The sequence below is a fragment of the Marmota monax genome, unplaced genomic scaffold (assembly GCF_021218885.2).
Source record: "Marmota monax isolate L192 unplaced genomic scaffold, Marmota_monax_Labrador192_F-V1.1 WCK01_AAM20220418_F8-fsc00035, whole genome shotgun sequence".
Classification (NCBI taxonomy): domain Eukaryota; kingdom Metazoa; phylum Chordata; class Mammalia; order Rodentia; family Sciuridae; genus Marmota; species Marmota monax.
The window spans coordinates 2,701,992-2,723,896 of record NW_026691961.1 but is presented as its reverse complement, the minus strand read 5'-3'; the positions used below and the strand labels follow the sequence as shown (position 1 = coordinate 2,723,896).

The 21,905-nt window shown below is 42.0% G+C and overlaps 1 protein-coding gene across 2 annotated transcripts in view; it reads left to right on the top strand.

Annotated features, from left to right (window-relative positions):
• The window catches only part of Iqck (IQ motif containing K), a 117,873-nt gene that overhangs the window by 17,817 nt on the left and 78,151 nt on the right, over positions 1-21,905 (top strand). For both annotated transcript variants that reach the window (XM_058575703.1, XM_046434655.2), the window contains 2 exons: positions 20,477-20,529; positions 20,666-20,743. In XM_058575703.1, the coding sequence (XP_058431686.1) occupies positions 20,477-20,529; positions 20,666-20,743 (131 nt within the window). The remainder of the gene's footprint in view (positions 1-20,476; positions 20,530-20,665; positions 20,744-21,905) is intronic.

Genomic DNA, 21,905 nt, shown 5'->3' with positions numbered 1-21,905 from the left:
AATCCTCCTTAAGTCACTGGGGCTGGATACTGTTATCACCATCCTATAGGCTTGGGCTGAGCAGCACCAAGGGGAAGCAAGAAGCTCAGGTCCACAGCTATGAAGAGGCAGAGCCAAGATTCAAACCAAGCAGACTGGCTCCTGAGCCTAGGAGTCTGACCACTGACCAGCATCCCTGGTTGTTCTGAGAGCTTGCCAGGAGCAGAGACCAGACTCTGATATGAAAGATGGGCCTGGAGGCCATAGAGAAGGGGAGGGAGAAGCTAGGAAGCCCTTTATCTAGGTTGTCTTGTGAGTACCTTGAAACTCCAAGGAAGACCAAGGAGAACAGAGCCTAGAAAGACAGCAAGAGACAGCAAATAATTACTATAGCACAGGGCACTTGGCCATTTACACACATGCTTTCTGTGTGTATTAGTCCATTTTCTGTTACTATAATAAAATACCTGAGGCTGGATAACTTGTTAAGAAAGAGGTTTATTTTAACTCACAGTTGTGGAGGCTGAAAGTCCAAACAGCATGGTGCCAGCTCTGGTGAGGGCTCCCTAGCTGCATCGTATGATAAGTGGCATCCTAGTGGGAGCTCATGCAAAAGGGAGAGAGCACATGACAAGATAGGATGCCTGAGAGTGGGAGGATCCAGTCTTACTCTTTTTATAATAACCCTCTTGTAAGAACTAACCAGGTCCCACAAGAACTACTAAATCAGTTCCTTCCCATGGCAGAACCCTCATGACCTAATTATTTCCCACTAAGTCCCACTTCTCAAAGGTTTCTCGTTACCTCCCAATGCGACTGTACTGAGGGCCAAGCTCCCAGCATATCAACCCTTGAGAGACAGTCCAACCATAGCTGAACCTTAGCAGTGTGTGACGTGGGGTGTTTGTGTGCATGTGCATGTTGGTGAGGTGTCTGTGTGCTCACACATGAATGAGGCAATATATTTACATGGTCCAGTGGCTGAGAATCCAACCTCTGAAAAATGGACTCATCTTCCAACCCAGGTCTGCCCCCAATAAGCTGTGCAGGCTTGATAAAGTCAATGGGCCTTTTAGTTTTTCTGTGAATTATGTGAGTACTAGCAGTATTTTGTTATTTTAAATACACTTATGTGAAAGATAAAGAGTAGAAACAATTGCTTTGTACATATAGCTGCTGGAAATACATCTCTGGACCAACAATAAGATACTGTACAGACAGTTCTTGGGCTTATGCTGATTTATGCAGCATGTGTAGACCAAGCCAAAGTGAATGCAGTAATCTAACCTAATCTCCAATCAATGAAAAGTCATACATAAGTAGGGGTGGGGGAGATGAAAGTTTTGTAACTTTTGCTGAGATAGACAGAAACATTGATTGATAGATTTATGTAAACCCAAAAGCAGGTCCCCAGTGACCTACATCCAGCAACACCCTGCCTACCTACAGTTACTGCCCAGTTAATCCACATCAGGGGATTAATCTACCTTAGGTCAGAAATCTCAAAATCTAATCATGTCACCTCTGAACATTCTTGCATTGTCTCACACATGAGCTTTTGGGGCACACCTCACATCCAGACCATAACAGTATCAGTGTATCTACCTTCCTACAGGTTTTTTGTTTGTTTTGTTCTGTTTTCCGGTGCTGGGGATGGAATCCAGAGCTTCACTTGTGCCAGGCAAGCAAGTGCTCAACCACTGACCTACACTCCCAGCCCCTCCCTATATGATATATTCCAGTACTTTGGTAATGTTTAAAATAAACTTAATTATTTTATAATCAGGAAAAATAGGAATTACCAATAGGTAACATTCTCAAGCCCATATATTTGACCCTGCTAGGTTGTTTCTCTCCTTCCTTTTCACTGACACACTGCGAAAATCACCTCACCTCCATCTTTTCACTATCCATTCTCTCTTTTATGTAACTTTCTGGCAACCGGCTTAATCTCAGCAGCCCAGAAGGCTGAAGCAGGAGGATCGTGAGTTCAAAGCCAGCCTTAGCAATGTGAAGTGCTAAGCAACTCAGTGAGACCCTGTCCTAAATAAAATAAACAAAAAAGGGATGGGGATGTGGCTCAGTGGTTGAGTGCCCCTGAATTCAATCTCCAGGATCCCCCCACTCCCCTAAAAAATAAATAAACCGCTTTGTGGCATCGAAATGCCCTGGTGCAATTCCTTTCAAGTTTACTTAATGACCCAGTACCATCAAACGCAGTGGCCTTTTCCAAGGACTAAAAGCTGGCCAGAGCAGAAGCTCTTGGGTCGGCAGCCTTATCGTACAGTCATATAGGGCCATGTGGGCTGTGTCACGTGGCCAGGAAAGAGTGTGGCTTTCATCCCTAGAGCAGTGGGAGATCCCTCGAGTCTGTGAGCCCCAGGCTCCCTGCCACAGCATGGCCTCAGGCCTTACAATCCAGAAGTGAAGTGCTTAGGAAGAGGACTGACTTATCACTAACCTGATTACCGTGCTGAATAATTATCTGAAAACTTTGTGACTTAAGATAACAATGGGGGGCTGGGGATGTGGCTCAAGCAGTAGCACACTCGCCTGGCATGCGTGCGGCCCGGGTTCGATCCTCAGCACCACATACAAACAATGATGTCGTGCCCGCCGAAAACTAAAATAAATAAATAAATAAATACTTAAAAATTCTCTCTCTCTCTTAAAAAAAAAATATAACAATGGTTTACTGTTTTTCCTCATTCTGTGGGCCCAGTGGGCGGCTCTCCTGTGGTCTCATCTGGACGCACTCATGAATGACTCAGGGGCTTTGGTGCTGGCTACTGGTTGGGACCCTTGTGTTCTCCACGTGGCCTCTCTTCCTCCATCCCATAGGCCATCTCAACTCCTCTGCAGCATGGCCGACCAAGGGCAGCTTTCCAAGAAGGAGAAGGCAGAGATGCCAAGCCTAGGTGCTAGAATACTCCATCATTTCCACCTCACTCCATGGGTCAGACAAACTCGAAGCAGGTGAAACACAGACTCCATCTTTTCTTGACTGGCAAAGTCCCATGGGAAAGGAGTATGGACCTAGGAGACACGATTGATTAGAGGCCATTAGCATAATCATCTGTCACGTCTATCCATATAACTTTAAAAGATAGGTTGTGGTCATTTATCTTGTAGTGGACTACAACATAAAGGAGAAGTGAAAGAACATCATTTATAATATAAATAATGTATATTTCATTTTTAAATGCTCCAATAAAACGACATTATATTATGAAGTAGTCTCTTGCTTGGACCTGTATGTAGAATCACCTTGTGCCCCACAGCCACAAAAGGCAGACTGGATCACATACACTGTTAAGTGGTGGTGCTCTTGGTGATAGGATTTTCTGAAATAGTTCTTTGGTTTCCAGAAATAGTTTCTGAAATAGTTCTTCGGTTCTGGAAAAAAGTACAATTTTTTCTTGACGTATATGGTAGATATTTTCCTGGAAAGATCAATATATAATGAAACTATAAAAAGACCTTGTGTTCATATTAAATTGAATTAGGTTCCAGGCTCAAATAATTATGAACAAGTTTTGTGCCCCTCTCCAGTGAAAACTTGAAATTATTTAGGATGCATGATGTTTATTTCTTGTGTGGGATGTCTTGCCCGTTTCAGTGTAGAGAACATCTCTGGTTCTAAAGTCTGAAATGACTGTGGGGCTGTTTCCTCTGGACGCTCTCAAGGAGAATCTGTTTCTTTGCCTTTTCTAGTTTCTGGGGGCTAGCTGCACTCCTTGGCTTTTGACCCTCTCCCATGTTCAAAGCCAGCGATACTAACCATCACTGGGCCTCTGCTTCTACTGTCACATCTCCTCCTCTGACTCTCCTGTTTCACTTCTGAGGGTCCCTGGATTACACCGGGCCCACCAGGTAATCCCCATTAATCGCTCCATCTCAGGTTCCTTAATTCAATCACATCTGCCAAAGATCTTTTGATATATAAGGCAACATCTTCACAAGTTCAGGGAATTAGGATATGAATATCATTATTCAGCCTATCACACCCAGCATATTGACAGCATATTGCAAGGGGAAGCATCCAGAACCCATCATGTGGGAACGTGGGTTCAGTGTTTCAACAGAAGCTCCCAGTACAGAGCTTAATATGAACTTTCCCGCTGTTTACCTGTTGACAATTGATTTTAAAAAATTAAACACAACGCGTCAACAGCACATTGTGAGCTAGATATCACCAGTTGGTGACCTCTGATGTGACCTCTGGGAACTTTATTGCTAAGTTCCCAGTCTATGATTCTTAGCTATTAGCTGTCTGTCCATCCTGCCTCAGGACCCTAAGACAACCTGAAGTCCCCCATACCACACTCTGGGAACACAACTGCAGTCATTTATGAAGTACATTTTTCCAGCTTTATTCAGATATGATTGAAAAATAAAAATTGTGTAAGGTGTACAGTGTGATGATTTGATATGTATACGTTGTGAAATGATTGACACAATCAAGCTAATTAATCGTTCATCACCTCACATAGTGTCTTAGTTGCTATAACAAAACACCAGAGATAGTTTATAAACATCAAGAACTTATGTCTCATATTTCTGGGGGCTGGAAGTCCAATAGTAAGGCACCAGCAGACTCAGTGTCTGGGGAGGACCTATTTACTAGTTCATAGATGGTCTCTTCTCTGTGTCCTCAGATGGGGGGAAGAGCAAGGGAGCCCCTAGGGCCCCTTTTATAACAGCAGTAATCCCATCCATGAAGCCTCTGCTCCCATCATCTAACCACCTCCCAATACCTCTTCATACCATCACTGTGGGGGTCGGGATTTCAACATGAATCGGTGGGTGCACTTTCAGACCATAGTGTGCGATTTGGTGAGAATACTTAGGTGCTCTCAACAAACTTCAAGTACATGAGTACTTCTTTCTCCAGGTTCTCTGTTTCTCACTCAACAGTTGTTTATAAAATCTCATTAATTTTTTTAAAAAATTGCTTTACTTATACATGGACACAATATCTTTATTTTGTTTATTTTTATGTGGTACTGAGGATCAAATCCAGTGCCTCATGCATGTGTGGCAAGTGCTCAACCACTGAGCTACACCCCCAGCCCCTCTCACTGATTTTTAACATTTTTTTTTTTAGTTATACATGGTCACAATATCTTTATTTTTTTGTTAGTTTATTTATTTTTATGTAGTGCTGAGGACCAAACCCAGGGCCCCACATGTGCGAGGCAAGCGCTCTGAGTGTATGCAACCCCAGCCCAAAAATCTCATTGATTTTTAAGAACAGTTGTGTGATGAGGTGATGTTGTGAGCATTTTTTAAAGTCTAGAAGCTGCAGACCAAAAAAGAATGAATAACTTACCTGTGCATACAGGGTCACTGAGCCAGGATGCTGGTCAGTGCTCTGTCTCTAAGACCACCTCAGCTCTCAACTCCAGGAGATGGCTTCCGAACCCAAATGATGGAGGCAAGTGATGCTTACTTACACAGGAAACTCAGAGACTATCCAAAAGCAGAAACCCAACACACATTCAAGAATATTATTCAGCCTTAAAAGGGAAGGAAATTCTGTCACATGCTGTAACATAGATGAGCCTTGAGGACATTATACAAAGTGAAGAAAAGACACTGGATGGTTCCACTTCCTGACATCCCCAGAGTACTCAGGTTCATCAAGGCAGGAACTAGGATGGTGGGGTTGCCAGGGACTGGGAGAGAGGAAAAAGCAAAATTGCTTGATGTGTTTCAGCTTTGCAAGATGAAAAGAGTCGTCTCTGGTAGTCTCTCCCCATTCCTACCCCCCAGCCACAGGCAAACACTAAGCTACTTTCTATCTATAGATTTACCTTTTCTGGACCTTTCACATAATCCACAATATGTACTCGTTTCCATATGGTTATTTCACTTAATGCAATGTCACTGGCGTTCCAGATTGTAGTTGGCTTTAGTACCTCCATTTTGTGGGGCAGGGTGTACCAGGGATTAAACTCAGGGGCTCTGAGCCACATCCCCAGCCCTATTTTTTTTAAATTTGCTCTAATTTGTTACACATGACAGCAGAATACATTTTGATTTATTGTACACAAATGGAGCACAATATTTCACTTCTCTGGTTGTACTTGAAGTAGAGTCACACCATTCGTGGATTCATATATGTACATAGGGTGATGATGTCCATCTCATTTCACCATCTTTCCTACCCCCATGTCCTCTTCCCCTCCTCTCCCTCCCCTTTGCCCAATCCAATGTTCCCCCATCTCATGGCCCCCCACCCCATTATGGATCAGCACCCACTTATCAGAGAAAACATCTGGCCTTTGGTTTTTTGGGATTGGCTTACTTTTGCTTACCATGGTCTTCTCCAAATCCATCCATTTACCTGCAAATGCCATAATTTTATTCCCTTTTAATGCTGAGTAATATTCCATTGTGTATATATACCACAGTTTCTTTATCCATTTCTCTATTGAAGCCTCAGCCCTATTTTGTATTATGTTTAGAGACAGGGTCTCACTGAGTTGCTTAGCGTCTTGCTTTTGTTGAGGCTGGCTGTGAACTCGAGATCCTTCTGCCCTCAGCCTCCTAAGCCACTGGGATTATAGGCGCGGGCTCAGTACCTCCATTTTTATTACTGGAGAATATTTCATTGTATTTCATTTTGTTTGGGGATTGCTTCCACTTTGGGGCTATTATGAATAATGCTGCCCTGAGTGCACATTTGCATACAGGTCTTTGGACTCATTGGTTAAATACCAAGGAGCGGAGGAGGCTGGGTCTTGACCTGACCTTATTACACTTGATTGAATATCATGACATTAAATGAGTCCAGACAGCAAATCCCTGTTCACATTTTGGAATTTAGCACCTAAACATGAGTAAAGGGTCAGAGTGAGGGACTGTTTTATAATGCTCGATCATTGCCAAACTGTAATCTGAGCTGGTATCAGGAGACTGCCCCTACCCATCAGTGGGGATCCTTTTTAATGACAAACCATTTGTCGAGCACTTCTGTATGCCAGGCTTTGTTTCACACTGTGACCTCATTTAATCACCATGATAGCCCTGTAAGTGGGTGGTTTTATCTTCTACGTTGAGTGACTGAGGCCCCTAGAGGTTCCCCAAGTTCATGTGACTGCTAAGAGGAAGAGCTAAGGTTTGAATCCAGGAGTCAGAGTCCAGAGCCAACATTCATTTCCACTATGTCTCCTGGTGATGAGGCTGTCGGGGTTGAAAAATCTTTCCCATTGTGCAGTGTTTTCACCACAAAGAAATGACAAATGTTTGAGCAAGTAGATATGCTTACCCCAATGTGAATATTACACAGTGAACACATGTATCAAAACATCATGATTTTTATGTATTAAAAATTTTCTTACAATCTTAAATGGCTTTAAAAATACTTAATTGTATAAATTTTTATGTGTCCATGAAGTAGAGTAGAGGGTGGGGAACAGAGGGCGGAGGAGAGGGAAAAAGAGGTACCAGGGACTGAAGTAGAGCAAATTATATTCCATGCACATGTGCTTATGTCAAAATAAACCCCAATATTATACATAACTATAATGCACTAATAAAAACATAACATTTCTCCTAAAAATTTTAAGTGGCTTTTACATTTTTTCACTTGTTAAAAAAAAAAATTCCTTTTGAGACTCTTGGAATTTTTGTCAGATCAAGTTTGTAAGCCCTGTAAGAAAATCTTATTATAACTTTATAGTCATGCTTCTTTTCTTTTTTATTTTTAACAAAAGAGCATTGATCACTGTCATTCCTCAAACTTGGGCTACTTGATTTTGTTTCTAAAAATCAAAGTCGTCCTCAAAGGACAAGGCTTTAAAAAGTCAACAGGCTCTGCCCTGAGGGTGACCCCATGGTGCTCTTACAAAATAAAGGGCAAGGCTCTGTGGCAGGACTTTCCTTCTCTGGCCTGAGCTTTGTCCTCTTGCTTTAGGGCATGGCTTTGTGCCAGATGGCTGTCTGGCAGTCTTGACTGATATGGGGAACATAATCACTTGGCCATGAATTGCATTTCAGTTATTATACACAGCATCAGTTACCTTTTTGCTATTTAGCAAACTAACTTCAGAATTCGTGGCTTACAATTACGACTGTTCATTTAGTTCTCCATTCTGGACACAGCTAGGAGGTCTTCTGATTTGGGCTGAGTTCCTTGGTGTGTCCGTGGTCAGTTACCAGGTAGGCTGTGTGCAGGCTGGTCTCGGTTGGCCTCAGCTGGGAGGAATCGTCTCTGTTCTGCTTGATCTTTCAGCTGCCCTCAGATTAACCCTAGGTGGTTCATATGGCAGCTGGGATTTGAGTGGATGCCATCAAGGCCTTGGGAGACTGAGGCTTAGGCCTGACATAGTGTCAGAGTGACACATCAAATTGGGCAAAGCAAGACACAAGCCTAACCCAGATTCAAGGTTAGGAAATAGATTCCACTTCTTGATGGGAAGAGCAGTCAAGTTACATTGCAAAGGGTATGAATACAGAAAGAGGTGGAGAATGGTGGCCCTTTATGTAGTTTACCTTGGACACTGCATTTAAAATAGTATGAATTTGGCAACAGAAGGTGGGTTTGACTTCTGGCTCTAACCTGATAACTTCAGGGATGTTCCTGATCTCCATGTCTCACTCAATAAAACACTCAATAAAACATTAACTGCTGTAAACACCATTAGCATCATGCTTGGAAAACAGTAAATCTATAAAAGGAATGTAATTCCCCCATGGGGTCTTCTGGTTGACCAGTTGTTGCATCAATTAATGGTGGACAGGTATTATAGATGGCCAAGGGTGGGATCTCCTCATCGTTCTGAAAATACTACAGGTCAAGAATCCCTAATCTGAATATCCAAAATCCAAAATGCTCCAAAATCTGAAACATTTTGAGCACCAACATGACACTGTAGTTGAAAATTCCACACTATGAAACTGTTTCATATATAAAATTGTTAAAAATATCAAATTATCTTCAGGCTATATGTATAAGATATGAAACATAATGACTTGGGTCCCACCCCCAAGATATCTCATTATGTTTATACAAACATTACAAAATCTGAAAAAAATCCAAAACCCAAAGCCTTTTTGGTTCCAAATATTTTGGATAAGGGATTCAAAACTTGCAGTTCCTTAAAAATGGTACCTATTGGTAAACATGAAAGCATAACTGTTGGGCTGGGGTTGTGGCTCAGTGATAGAGTGCTTGCCTAGTGTGGGGGCACTGGTTCGATTCTAAGTACCACATAAAAATAAGCAAATAAAAATAAAAGCATTGTGTCCACGGATAACTAAAAACATTAAAAAAAGAAAACATAACTGTTAAAAAATATTAGCATGTTCAGAAACTGAGAATATAATATGAATATATCTTTTAAATTTTACTTATCTTTATAATAACTACATATTATCATTAGGTATTATGTATTGTTTCCATTTTACAGATTAAGAAATCGTGGCAGAGAGGCTAAACACCTTTCCCAGAGTCACTTGCAAGTAAATGAAAGAATAAGAATTGGAACCCAGGTCATCCAACTCCAGAGCGGGTCCCTTCACACATCAGCTCATTTAAGTCCCTCCACAAGGGTTAAGGAGTTAGAATCACAGCTTGTGACCAAGCCCTCACCCCAAACAACACCAACTAGAGCTCTGCAAGCATCCCAGACTTGAGAATTTGTGTTTAAAGAATGGAAGGCATTTTTTTTAAAACAGTGAAAATGAAATTTGATGGATTTTTTTTTAAAAAAATGAACATATCTTAAAATAAATTATTGGCTCTCTTGGTTGTTTATAGAACTGCATTTTTTTCCTGTTACTTTTTAGAAATAAGAAAAATTTAGAAATAAGAAAAACCAGATCTTAAACTAGTTGCAGATCCAAAAGATATTTCAAATGTTAACCCCTTAGAATAATAAAGGGAACAGAGAGGTGAAATAAAACCTTCCTAATTCAAACTTCTATTTCAGAAATCAAGTACTGTTGATTTTTTTCCCTATGTTTCCACTTGAAAGATCCCCTCTCTGTGCTTAGGAAGCAGGGGCTGTCAACTTGGGACAGTGAAGCCAGCTACCTGCTTTTGTAAATGAGATTTCATTAGAATGCAGCTGTGCCCAGTCCTGTTCATCTTGTCTGTGATGGTTTTGCACTGTAGCGACATATTTGAATTTTTGTGACTTGAGCCCAAAATGTTTACTATCTGGTCTTTTAAGAGAAAGTTTGAGCCGGACTTGGTGGCACATACCTATAATCCCAGTGGCTCAGAAGGCTGAGTCAGGAAGATCACGAGTTCAAAGCCAGCTTCAGCAACAACAAAGTGCTAAGCAACTCAGTGAGACCCTGTCTCTGAATAAAATACACAGTAGGGCTGGGGATGTGGCTTAGTGGTTGAGTGCCCCTGAGTTCCATCTCCGGTACCCCCAAGGCCCCCCAGAAAGAGAGAATGTTTGTTGAAAGCTGAGCATGGTGGCACAAACCTGAGACAGGAGAATTGCAATTTCGAGACCAGCCTGGGCAATTTAGCAAGACCCTGTCTCAAAATAAAAAAGGCTGGGGATGTACCTCAGTAGTAGAGTGCCCCTGAGTTCAATCCCCACTATTGGGGATGACGGGGGATAAAACCTGAAATATAATAAATAAATAAATAAAACAAACTTGAAGAAGACTGCAAATGAGGACGCTACATAAGGCAGAGGCAGGCTGAGTACATCTCCGGACCATGAAGGGCTGTGGCCGGCGCAGTGTTGAGGGCAGGGGGTGCTTGCATCAGACAGGTGGGCTTCGGTTCCCTCTCCAACTCAAGCTAGCTTTGGGCTTCTGGGAAGATTCCTTAAACTTTTCATTTCTTTCTTCTTTGTCTTTGTGGTACTGAAGATGGAGCCCAGGGACACTCTACACTAAGCCTCATACCTGGCCCTTTTTATTTTTTATTTTGACACAGAGTCTTGCTAAGTTGCCAAGGCTGGCCTTTAACCTGTGATCCTCCTGCCTCAGCCTCCTGAGTCTCTGGGATCATAGGGCAGCTAGGCCATGTGCCCAGCTAGCCCTGTTTTCTGGGCCACTCTACCCACTTCACCAGGGCTTCTGGGAAGATTAAATGAGATGCTGTGTAACAAGTGCAGTAGGTGGTAGGCACTGCTGCTAAGTGTTGAACTTGAAGGAGAGAGACTCCAGAAAGTGAGAAGCCAGAGCAGGGACAGGGACGGTCCCCGCTGGGAGGAACAATACATTCAGTTTCAAGCAGACCTAGTGAGGAAGGTGTTATCTTCAGAGCCCCTGCCCACAGCTTCCCTTTTACCAAAGTCGTGACACCAACTCCAAAGGAGCAGGCCTTGAAGGGAGTGCTCCAGATCCTTTGGTCTCCTGCAGAGGTGACTGTGCGACTAGGTTTGCAAATAATTTTGATCCTGAGAAAGGAGTTTCTGGGGAGTGCAGTTTTACAGAGACTTGCCTTCTCTTTAGTGAATATGCATTGACATTGACCTTATTGTAGCTGCCTTCCCTGGCCAGAGTCTACATGAGATGAAAAGCACGTTTCAAGGCAGAAAACCAACTGTGCAATTGCTAAACCTTTGGCATGCTCCTTAGATCCAAGGCGGATTCAAAGCCTGCAATACCATTTCTGTCCTTCCAGGAAATGGGTTGTATTCCACTGGAGCAAATTAAGTGTGAGATGTGTAAATATCATTATTAAGATTAAACATTACAGTTGGGTTGATGTTCTTAAGTAATCCCTTGACATTAAGCCATGCCTTTGGATTAGCTTAATTGGAACACGAGAGATCAGAACTTAATTGGAACTTAATTGAACTGCTGGATTGAACAGAGCAGCCGTAATGACTGTGTTGTAAACTTTACTTGGAAGTTCTTTCTGATGCATCTCTGAAAATATTTCGGGAACTCAGTAAACTTAATGATTTTTCCTATAATCATTTTTTTTTGTAAAATCCTTATTTTTTATGTCATTAGCAGTAAAAAAAAAAAAAACCTAGTGCAAATTCAAATTAGTTTGATTCAGCTGAATAGTGTTGAACATGTAGATTCTTTGTTTGCTGGAGCTGATGTTTTGAGGACAGGTCCTGCAAGGAACAGACAACCCCATTCAAACTGACTTAAGTAGAAAGGAGATTTTTTTTTTTAATTTTTTATGTAGACAAGGGCTGGGGCTGGGGCTGAGTGGTAGAGCACTTGCCTAGCATGTGTGAGACACTGGATTCTATTCTCAGCACTGTATATAAGTAAATAAATAAAGATCCATCAATAACTAATAAAAATACATTTTAAAAAAATGTACAAAAGGCCTATGGGGAGATCTTCTGGTAGAGCCCCATATGGGCACCCTGGTGATATCTTCGTGACTTGGTTCCTCTCTATCCTTGGATTCTGTTTCCTTTGCGTTGGCTCCACCCTCAAATGGGCCCTCCCTCAGTGACCTCAGCCTGTGCCCTGGGAGGCTTTCTAATGGAACTATTGATCAGTTACCTACTGTTACCAGAAGAAGGCGAAAGAGAAGCTATCATTAATGTAACTTGTGGAAAACTAGCTTAAATAATAGAGGGTCCTGAGGTAGAGCAGGCTTCATTTGGTTTGATTCAGGGCTCAGAGATGTAACTGAGGCTTGATTTGCTCCTGCCTCTCTGCTTAGCCTCTTGCAGACTCAGCTTTACCTTGGGCGGGCTTCCCTCAGAGAAGCAAAGCAGCTCTGACCACAGGTCTGTGGTCTGTGCATCCCCTTCCATATCAACCCGCAGGAGAGAATGGGCAAGCTCATTAAGGAAAGCCGAGAAAATCATTTCCCAGAAGTCCCAGCAAGTCTCCTGTCACATACTGTCTGAAATAGGTCACGTGCCAATTCCTCCTTCACTGCTGACTTTGGCCAGGATAAATGTGAGTCAGATGGTTCAGGTGGAGGCGAGGTGGGAAGATCATGACTGCCTTCTCAGAAGACACTCCTGGGCTGGAGCTGGGCTCAAGTCTGCACCATAGGAGCTATTGTCTAGCTTGGCTTAGGGGGGTGCTGAACACTGAACATTGAATTAGCCACAGTGGGGCCATGTCTTTCTTATTTATCTCGAGAGTTTAGCCCAGGGCCTGGTACACAGTAGGTGTTCAGTGAACTATTGCTGAGTAGAAGCAGTCTGGAACAGTGAACTTTGCTGAATCTGGAAAGCAATGAGGAATTTTATGCATGAGTAAAATGATGGCTGAAAATAGTGTCTCAGCTTTAAATGTGGATTAAATGTGGAATCTGAGGAGAGGCACCAAGACCTCCTCAGTTCGCAGCCCATCCCATCCTGTGCAAATTTTCCCCTTCGGATTTTTGTCTGCTCATCAAGTTCGGTTACTGTGAAGACTCTTGTAAACAATAGTTGGTATCAGGAAACTATTTATAACTCCTGGCAAACTCTTTTGATGATGTCATGACACTAAATTTTGCTACTATGAATAATTCAGTAAAACAAATCCTTTTGTTCTTTCACATTCCTCGCCCATCTCATAATCATTTATTATAGTTGTTTTCTATTTTTTTTTTAAGTCAAATACCTGAATATCTTTTTGAGAGTACAAGGGCTTTGGTCAGTGAAGGAAGAAACTTCATTTCCTGCCCTGGCCAATGGGGAAATCAGAAATCCCATCAGCTCTTGTTTGGGGGTGGGGGATTCTAAAGAGTGGAGAAAATAGATTCTAGCAGGAAAGGTGTGGTAGAATTATTTAAGCATTATTCTTTTTTTATGGAGAACATTTTTAGAAATGATCCAGTAGCCTGGGCTGGAAATCTTTGTCCATATTTTGAGTTATTTTTGCATTTTTGAATTCTTTGAGAAGTATTACTTTTCTCTAATAAAATTCTAATGGAGTTGGGGCTGAGGCTGCAGCTCAGGGGCAGAGCACTTGCCTAGTATGTGTGAGGCTCTGGGTTCGATCCTCAGCACCACATAAAAATAAACAAGTAAAATAAAGGCATTCTGTCCATCTATAACTACAAAAAAATGTTTTTCATATTCTAATGCAGTGAAAAAAATGTGAATGTCTGTTTGAAGTTTGCTATGGTAAGTATTTTGGCATGGGTTATAATCCAAGAGTTTGCTTGTGTCCAGAATCATAGTTATTGATCAATTTTGTCAGATTAGAATTCTCAGGTATCTCTAAGTTTATTGTGGAAGATATCTATACGGGAAGGAGGCTGTGACGATTCATGTGCATGCCATGTCTATGGCCTTTGACTTCAGTTCTTTGCCCCTGCTTGGTCCATGTCCCATCCCCTGGCCATAAGTGACTGAACCAGGCATTAAGGGTCAGGCCTCTGGGCAGCCACTGTAGGTGGCCAGTGGTCCTGAAATGGCTGATCCAGTTTCTCTGGCAACAGGGATGCTCTATCCTGGGTAGCAGCCAAACGGTCCCAATCAGACTCCCTTCTGGTGGGATGTAGAACGACAGAACAGGCAAACCACAGTGGTGGCAGAAGGGGAGAGACACCCAGGGACAAGGAGGAAGCTTTAAAAACAACCACAGTTAGCAGAACTCGAAGCGGAGAGGAGGAGAGAACCAGTTAGGATGGGACAAGAGAACAGGCCGTAGCAAGTAGGGAAAGAAGCCACAGCAGGAAGCCACTTGCCACTGAGAACAAACACCAGGCTGCGGGTGGATGACTAGCACCCCTCCTCCCCCCCCTCCCCCCGGGTCCCTGAGCACCACGAGTGTGGCCCAGTGCTTCCAGAGACTGTCTCTGCCACCAGGAAGAGGGTCCTGTGTCCCTTACTACCCTTCCACCTCCACAGAAACACCTTTGGTAGAATATATCATCCTTCAGAAATATCTGGGACATCTAAGGGAGGCTTGACAGTGAGACTCTTTAGTCTGGAAGAGCGGCCATCGGTCATCCTCTGTGTTGTTTGTTGACCATGATAATGGACATTTTTCAGGTGGAGGCCTCTCTGTCAGCCTGTGTCTCAGAGTAAAGCCAACATGAGCAGATGGAAGTAGTCATGTGACATGAGTGAGAAATGTTAGAGGCTGAGTGTGACCCCACCCAGATCTAGCCTAGCCTGACCCCAAAATCCCAGTCACCAAGGTGCTGCGCTCTGAATGCTGTGTGTCCCAGTCAACAGTGTGATGTTAGGAGGTGGCGTCTTCAGGAAGTGACTAGATCATGAAGCTGGAAGCGTCATGAGTGGGGTTGAGAGCTCTTAGAAGAGGCCTATGGGATCCTGTTTTTCACACAAGGACTCAGTGAGAAGGTACCATCTGTGAGGAATGGACCCTCAACAGACACCAAATCTGCCAGCACCTTCATCTTGGACTTCACAGCCTCCAAAACTGAGAAATATATGCTTATTGTTTATAAATCACCTAGTCTGATATTTTGGTCATAACAACCTGACTGGACTAAGTCATAGGTAACCTGAACGTATTTCTGTTCTTGAAAGCCCAGAGAGGCTCAGCCAGAGCAGTGCCATACCCAGCCACACTCAGGACCACTAAATTCACAGCATGAGCTTTTGACTTTTTTGGGGGTAGAATTATGTTAGTCATTTTATTCTTTCAAATACTAGTTGTTTCTTTCTACAGTCTCCAGACCGCCAGTCTGTCTCCTCTGACTGTGTCCAACATTAAAATTGGTGCAGAACAATGTCTGGATGGAAAGCACTGTTTATTTCTGCCTTTTCTCTCTTTGAGATTTGAGTCTTTTATGATACTCCCCCCATTTTATTATTTTTTTTTTTCAAAACATAGAAGAATGTATTAGAGTTCTCTGGAGGAACAGAATCAATAGGAAGTATGATTATAAAAAGGGAATTTATTAGGTTGGCTTACACAACCAGAAGCTGGATGGTCCACAATGGCCGTCTGCAGGCTGGAGAGCTGGAGGAACCAGTAGCTGCGCAGTCCAAGTAACTGAAGCCTCAGAGCAAGAGGGATCAACAGTGCTACCCCAGTCAGAGACTGGAGGCTTCTGGAACCTCCCAGGAGAATCACTGGCAGAATCTGCTTTGGAAGAGTGAAGGAGGGAGACTCTGATGTCCTCAGGCCATCACAACAGCACTCAAGAGCCCACTCAAGGAGAATCAAGCTTGCGTCTGCTAAACATCTCGAAATTCTTCCCACAATTCTAAAAAGCTCAAAAAGCTTTTGAACCATATGGTCAGGTTAGTCACAGCCACAACCCCACTTCTTGGTACCAATTTCAGTTTTAGTCAGCTTTTTTGCTGCTATGACTAAAGGATCTGACCAGAACAATTTTAGAGAAGAAAAGTTTATTTGAGGGGCTCATGGTTTCAGAGGTCTCAATCCATAGACAGCTGGCTTTATTCCTCAGGGTTCGAGGTGAGGCAGAACAACATGGAGGAAGAGTGTGGCACAGGGAAGCAGCTCACGTGAGGATCAGAAAGCAGAGAGAGACTCCACTCTCCAGATACAAAATATATACCCCGAAGCCACGCCCCCAATGAACCACTTCCTCCAGCCACACCCACCCGCCTCCAGGCACCACTCTGTTAATCCCATCAGGGATTCACTCACTGATTAGGTTAAGGCTAGAGCCCAATCATTTCTTCTCTGAACTTTCTTGCTTTGTCTCACACAGGGGCACCACATCTAATCCATAACAAGGAACTTAGAGAATCTCAGAGGAAATACCCACATATCTACCACTTAGATTTCATAATTACCCAGTTTGCTTTATTTGCACATCTGTCCACAAATGCATCAATCCATCTGTCTTCATTCATTTTTTGAGGCATTTCAGAGTTGCAGATTCATGACAACTTAATGATGTCTTATCCCTTAACACTTTGTTTTTAATTGATTTTATTTTTTTAGATACATGACAGCAGAATGCATTACAATTCTTATAACACATATAGAGCACAATTTTTCATGTCTTTGTATATAAAGTATGTTCATGCCAATTCATGCTTTATACATGTACTTTTTTTGCATTACAATTCTTATTAACACTTTCTTTTTCCTTTTTAACTTCAGATTTTTTAAATAAAGCTTTGCCAACCTTGTTTGAAGTTGCCCTATTTCCTCTGCTTGCTCAAACTTGAATATTTGTACCTTTTAAAAATCACAGAACTCAGTATATTTGCCCCCTTGCATAGACCCTGGGTGCCCACGCTTTCTCCAGTTTACTCCTTCATTTTTCTATTACTTCCTTTCTTATCTCTTCACTCACCACAACTTTTCATTTTGCCTTCCCTTCTCTCTTTCAGCTCCCCAGCAGATAATTTTAAAACTAAACAACAGCTGAACAATATCCCCACTGTTCTGCATGCCTGGGTATGCGCAGCACGTCCATGCTTGCCCAGAACAGAAGGAAAACACAATTTCTTCCATTTTATTTCTTTGCATCAAAAGTGATTAAATCTGTCTGCATGACCTTCATACATCAGACCACTTGGCTATCTTAAAAGTCTATTTAATAGAGTAAGTCAGGCTGCATTCCCTTTGTAGAAAAAAAAAATCTTTATCACTAAATAGGGCGGTAAAAGCCAAGGGAACAATGCATCTTTTGTGAGTCGAAAGAGAAACTGGCATTCTACAATTGCTGGATTGTTTAAATTATTATACGGCAATTCATGCTAGTTACATATTTGCATTGTTGTACAAGTATTTTCTTATTTTGATTAAAGATAGCTTTTTGAAGGATCTGCTCTTGCAACACAGATTAAAAGACTCTATTGCAAGATATAGTACATTCCATTTTGTTACCCTGGACAGCAGTGTTTCAATTTTTTTCCATAAAAGCCTGTCAAGCATGGAGATAAAAGACTGTAAATAATCTCCAGCAACTTAGGCACCATTATGTTTTATTTACTAACAGCTATAATAGAACTTTCTGTAAAAACCTTCAAGAGCATTTTTCTTTTTGAGCATCAGTTTCACAACCATCTTTCCAACCTTAGCCAGGACTATAAAGCTGAATTGCCCTATTTTTGTAAAGTGGGGGGAGAAAAGGAAAGGAAAATTTTCATAATAAAATTTCTGCTTTCTTAAGTGAAGAGCAATTGTCCAGCATGTACTAGCCGTTCCTACTTTTAGATGTCTGACTCCTTGCACATGAGTTTTCTTGCTTTGATGAATGAAAGTTGAATAGTGAATTCATTCATTCTTTTACCTAGCACTCATTGATCTTTTGCTCCTTACAAGGCACTTGATTGGCCAGTGCAAACAGAAAAGAGAAAGAGAGGTATGCACTCTCTCTTCAGTTTGTAAGTCCATCAGGGAGACAGATGCCTGGTCCTGTAGTTACGTTTGCTACAGCATGAGGTGCTATAATGGGGATGGGCAGAGAGCCAGGGGAGAGTGCACCCCAAAAGGAAGAGGGCAAGATGCTTCCTGGGGGCGTCTTAGACACATGGGAGTCAGCTGATTGGAGTAGACATGAATTAAGACATTGGAGAAGACATCAATTATTTTTAAGCAATAAGCCACCCGGCACAAAAGGACATCATCAAAAGAGGAATTCTGGTAGCTCATGCACCTGAAAGGTCCAGGGGATTTGGACCTCTGCAGAAGGGCCTCTGCATCCAGGACCTGGTAGGCTGTCATCAGGATTCTGCTACTGTGGCCTGCCCCGCAGCATCGCCCTTCTCCCTTGCTGGCAGAACCCCAAGTTTGTTCACTCTCATTGGAGCCACTTTGTCCTGCAGGTGTGGCTGAGCCCCGCTGCGACCTCTGCCACATCCTATTTCCAGATAAGGTCATGTTCTGAGATCCTAGGGGTCAAGACTTAACACGGGAGGGTTTTTGTTGTTGTTTTGTTTTGTGGAGCATAATTTAACCTCATCTTTCTCTCCTCCTCCCTGATCTGCTGATAGCTCCCATTTGCTGGACCAGGGGAGGTAACATCATCCTCCTGACACAGTACAGGGCAGAGAAGGGTGAGGCTGGAGGGGCAAAGAAAATTCCCAGAACACCCTGTATTGCCTTCATTCTTGGGAAGAATCCCTGTGCTTGGCAACCAACACTTCTAGACTTGATTCTTGGGCCCTGCTGTCTTTCTTAAAAGAAGGAGGAAAGACCTTCTATCTCCCAGTTTCCATCGCAGTTCTCTACAAGGAATTGAGTGGCTCTGTTTGGGTCACAAGAAGAGACCTTAGATGGAAACACAGCAGGATGCTCGGTGCTCCGCCCCATGGCCCCTTCTCAGCATGCCTTCTCTGTTCTGCTAGCTGGCTGTCATCGGAGGAGCACTTTCAGTTGCTTGAGTGAAAACTCAAGGACACAGGTAACAAACCAAATGAAGTTTACTTTTCCTTACCTATCAGGATGCCTGGAGTGTGGCAGGCCCAGGCTGGACGACAGCAAAGGTTTCAGCCCCTCCTTCTCCCTGCCCCACCATCTGTTGCTGTGACTTTTGGTCTCATGGCTAAAAGGTGCTACCCCACTCCCAGCTCTACACCTGAGTTCCAGACTGGAGAAAGGAGATGGAAACCTCAAGGAATTCGAGGCAGCAAAAATCAGGAAAGCAGAATTTTCTCAGCTATCTCTAGGATGTGTCTTTCGGCAGCCCTGAGACACAAAGCTGTCTCTTGCTACCTGGGAGCCTGGGAAATGTTGTTTTTGGCTGAATTGGTTGCCATTTGGTAGCAATCAGGTTTCTGTTAATAAGGACAAAGAGGACAGTGGTATTAGGTGGACGGCTAGGGAGTTGGCTGTACTAGCTAATAGCACTCATGTGCTTGGCTACCATGTTTGATTTGGTTGTTACTTGTTTTTTTTATTTTTTGACTTCCACCTTTGAAGGTGACACCCTGACCTGAAGTACTGCTGTTCTGAAGAGTTAAGTGGACTGGTGTTGGGGGGTGTGCAATAATACAGTTAAAGTCATGTACGTTTTAGTCAATAGCCCAATGGCCAACCACATTTACGATGCTGGTCCCATAAGATTATATCACCTAATGTCATAGTAGCTGCCTTAGTGTGTAAGCACACTCTGAGGTTTGCACAACAATGAAATCACTTAATGCATTTCTCAGAACTTAACCTGTTTATGTTATTGTTAAGTTGTGCATGAATAAATTTAAAAAAGAAAATCAAAGCCTAGATTTATTTTTATTTTCATTTTTGGCAATGGAGATTGAACCCAGGGACTCTAGCCCTTTTTATTTTTTATTTGGAGAAAGGGTCTTGTTAAATTGCTTAGGGCCTCACTAAGTTGGTGAGGCTGGCTTTGAACTTGCAGTCCTCCTGCCTCAGCCTCCTGAGACACTGGGATCATGCCCTCGATTTAAAAAATTAAATCTTTCCAAGCCCCTACTGTGTGCTTTGTCTTTTATTAGTCCCTAGTGTCAGAAAATATGCTTAGCCAAAGAAATTATCCAAAGCATATTTTCTCCAAAATGTCTTCAGAATTCTTGATGTTGCCTGAGTTACTGTTTATTGGCATGCTCATAAATTTCATAATGGACTCATGCATATTTCATCTATGCTTAATCAATTAACCTCTCTTCCTTTGTCCTACTCAGACATGTGGGCAAAGTAAGAATGTAATTTAATTATCTCTTCTCCCTTTTCTCTTTAGAGGAAAAGAACCAAATTCATTGCCTGTGATTTTCTTACTGAGTGGTTGTACAAGTAAGTTGTTCATGTCTTCAAATATTCAATGACCCTGAGGATTTAATCATGTGAATTTGCAAGCAGAATAGCAACCATTGACTTGAATTCTTGCTTTTTGTTTTCTTGTCCATCAAACATATGGCACTGTATCCAGCCAAAATCCAAAGAGGACAGGGGAACCGTTCACAGAATTCTTCTCTATTCCATTTGTGGATGAATGGCTTAAAGATCAGTAAGTTCAAATAATTTATTCATAATTTTAAGTTTATATCAATGAGAACTAAAGCATGTGATTCACCCAGACCCTCCAATTATTTTCATGTCTCTTGATTATTTTTAGTCCAGGCTAAGTCCATCCTGTCCATGCAGTGATTTCATTCCAGAAATGCTTCAGAAATAAAATAGAAAACAAACTCTTACCCTAAATAATTTATCTCCCACACCCCTTTTGAGATAGGATTTATCTTACAGTGTGGCCCAGGCTGGTCTAAAACTTGTGGGCTCAAATAATCCTTTTGCTTCAGGCTCCCTTCCGCTCTCTTTGAAGGTCATTATGTCTCAGGAAATAAGAGTAACCTTTTCTATTAATTTTTAGCTATATTCATCAATTTTTCATTTACAATATGAGAATGTGACAGATAAAGTTAAAATACTCTTTGACCATTCTAAACTAGATCTTCTTCCCTCTCCGAGGCAATCAGTTAAGTCTATAGCACATCCTTCCAGAGCTCTTAACGTTAGTTATTTCACTAGATAAAATTAGTTTATATTATATAAAATTAGAATAGTTTGTTGTGAGCTGTTTTTCTCAGTGACATAAAAAAATGATAATGCTGATACCAACTATCATTAGTTGAGTGCCTGTATCACTGTTCTCAGCATTTAATACCAATGAACCAATTTGATATTCCCATAATGGTGCATTACCAACTCAATTTTACAGATGAGGAAATTTATGCATTATGCTGCGACTTGCTTTTATTTGATTCCAAAATATAAATGATTCAATTGCATCTAATCCATGTCTTTTGATGGCTTTACATAGTATATTCATTTCTAGATTTGCATAATCTATTCGCTCATATGTGAAATATGTATTGAGTTCTACTATGTGCTAAAGAGCATTCTAGGTGGTGGAGACAGAACAGTGAACAAGTAGGCCAAAATCCCAGTCTTCACTGAATTTGTGTTCTAGCAAGGAAGACAATAAGCAAATTCTTCAGTGCTGTGAGGGATGAAGCAGAGGGAATATGGAGTCCAAGGGGGTTCAGTTTACATTGGGTGGTCAGGAAGGATTTCACCTGAGATGACATTCAAGCTGTGTTTTACTATTTAAAGTATTAGATGCAAGAAAAGACACCTCAATTTAGAAAATAATATAGATTTCATTTGTT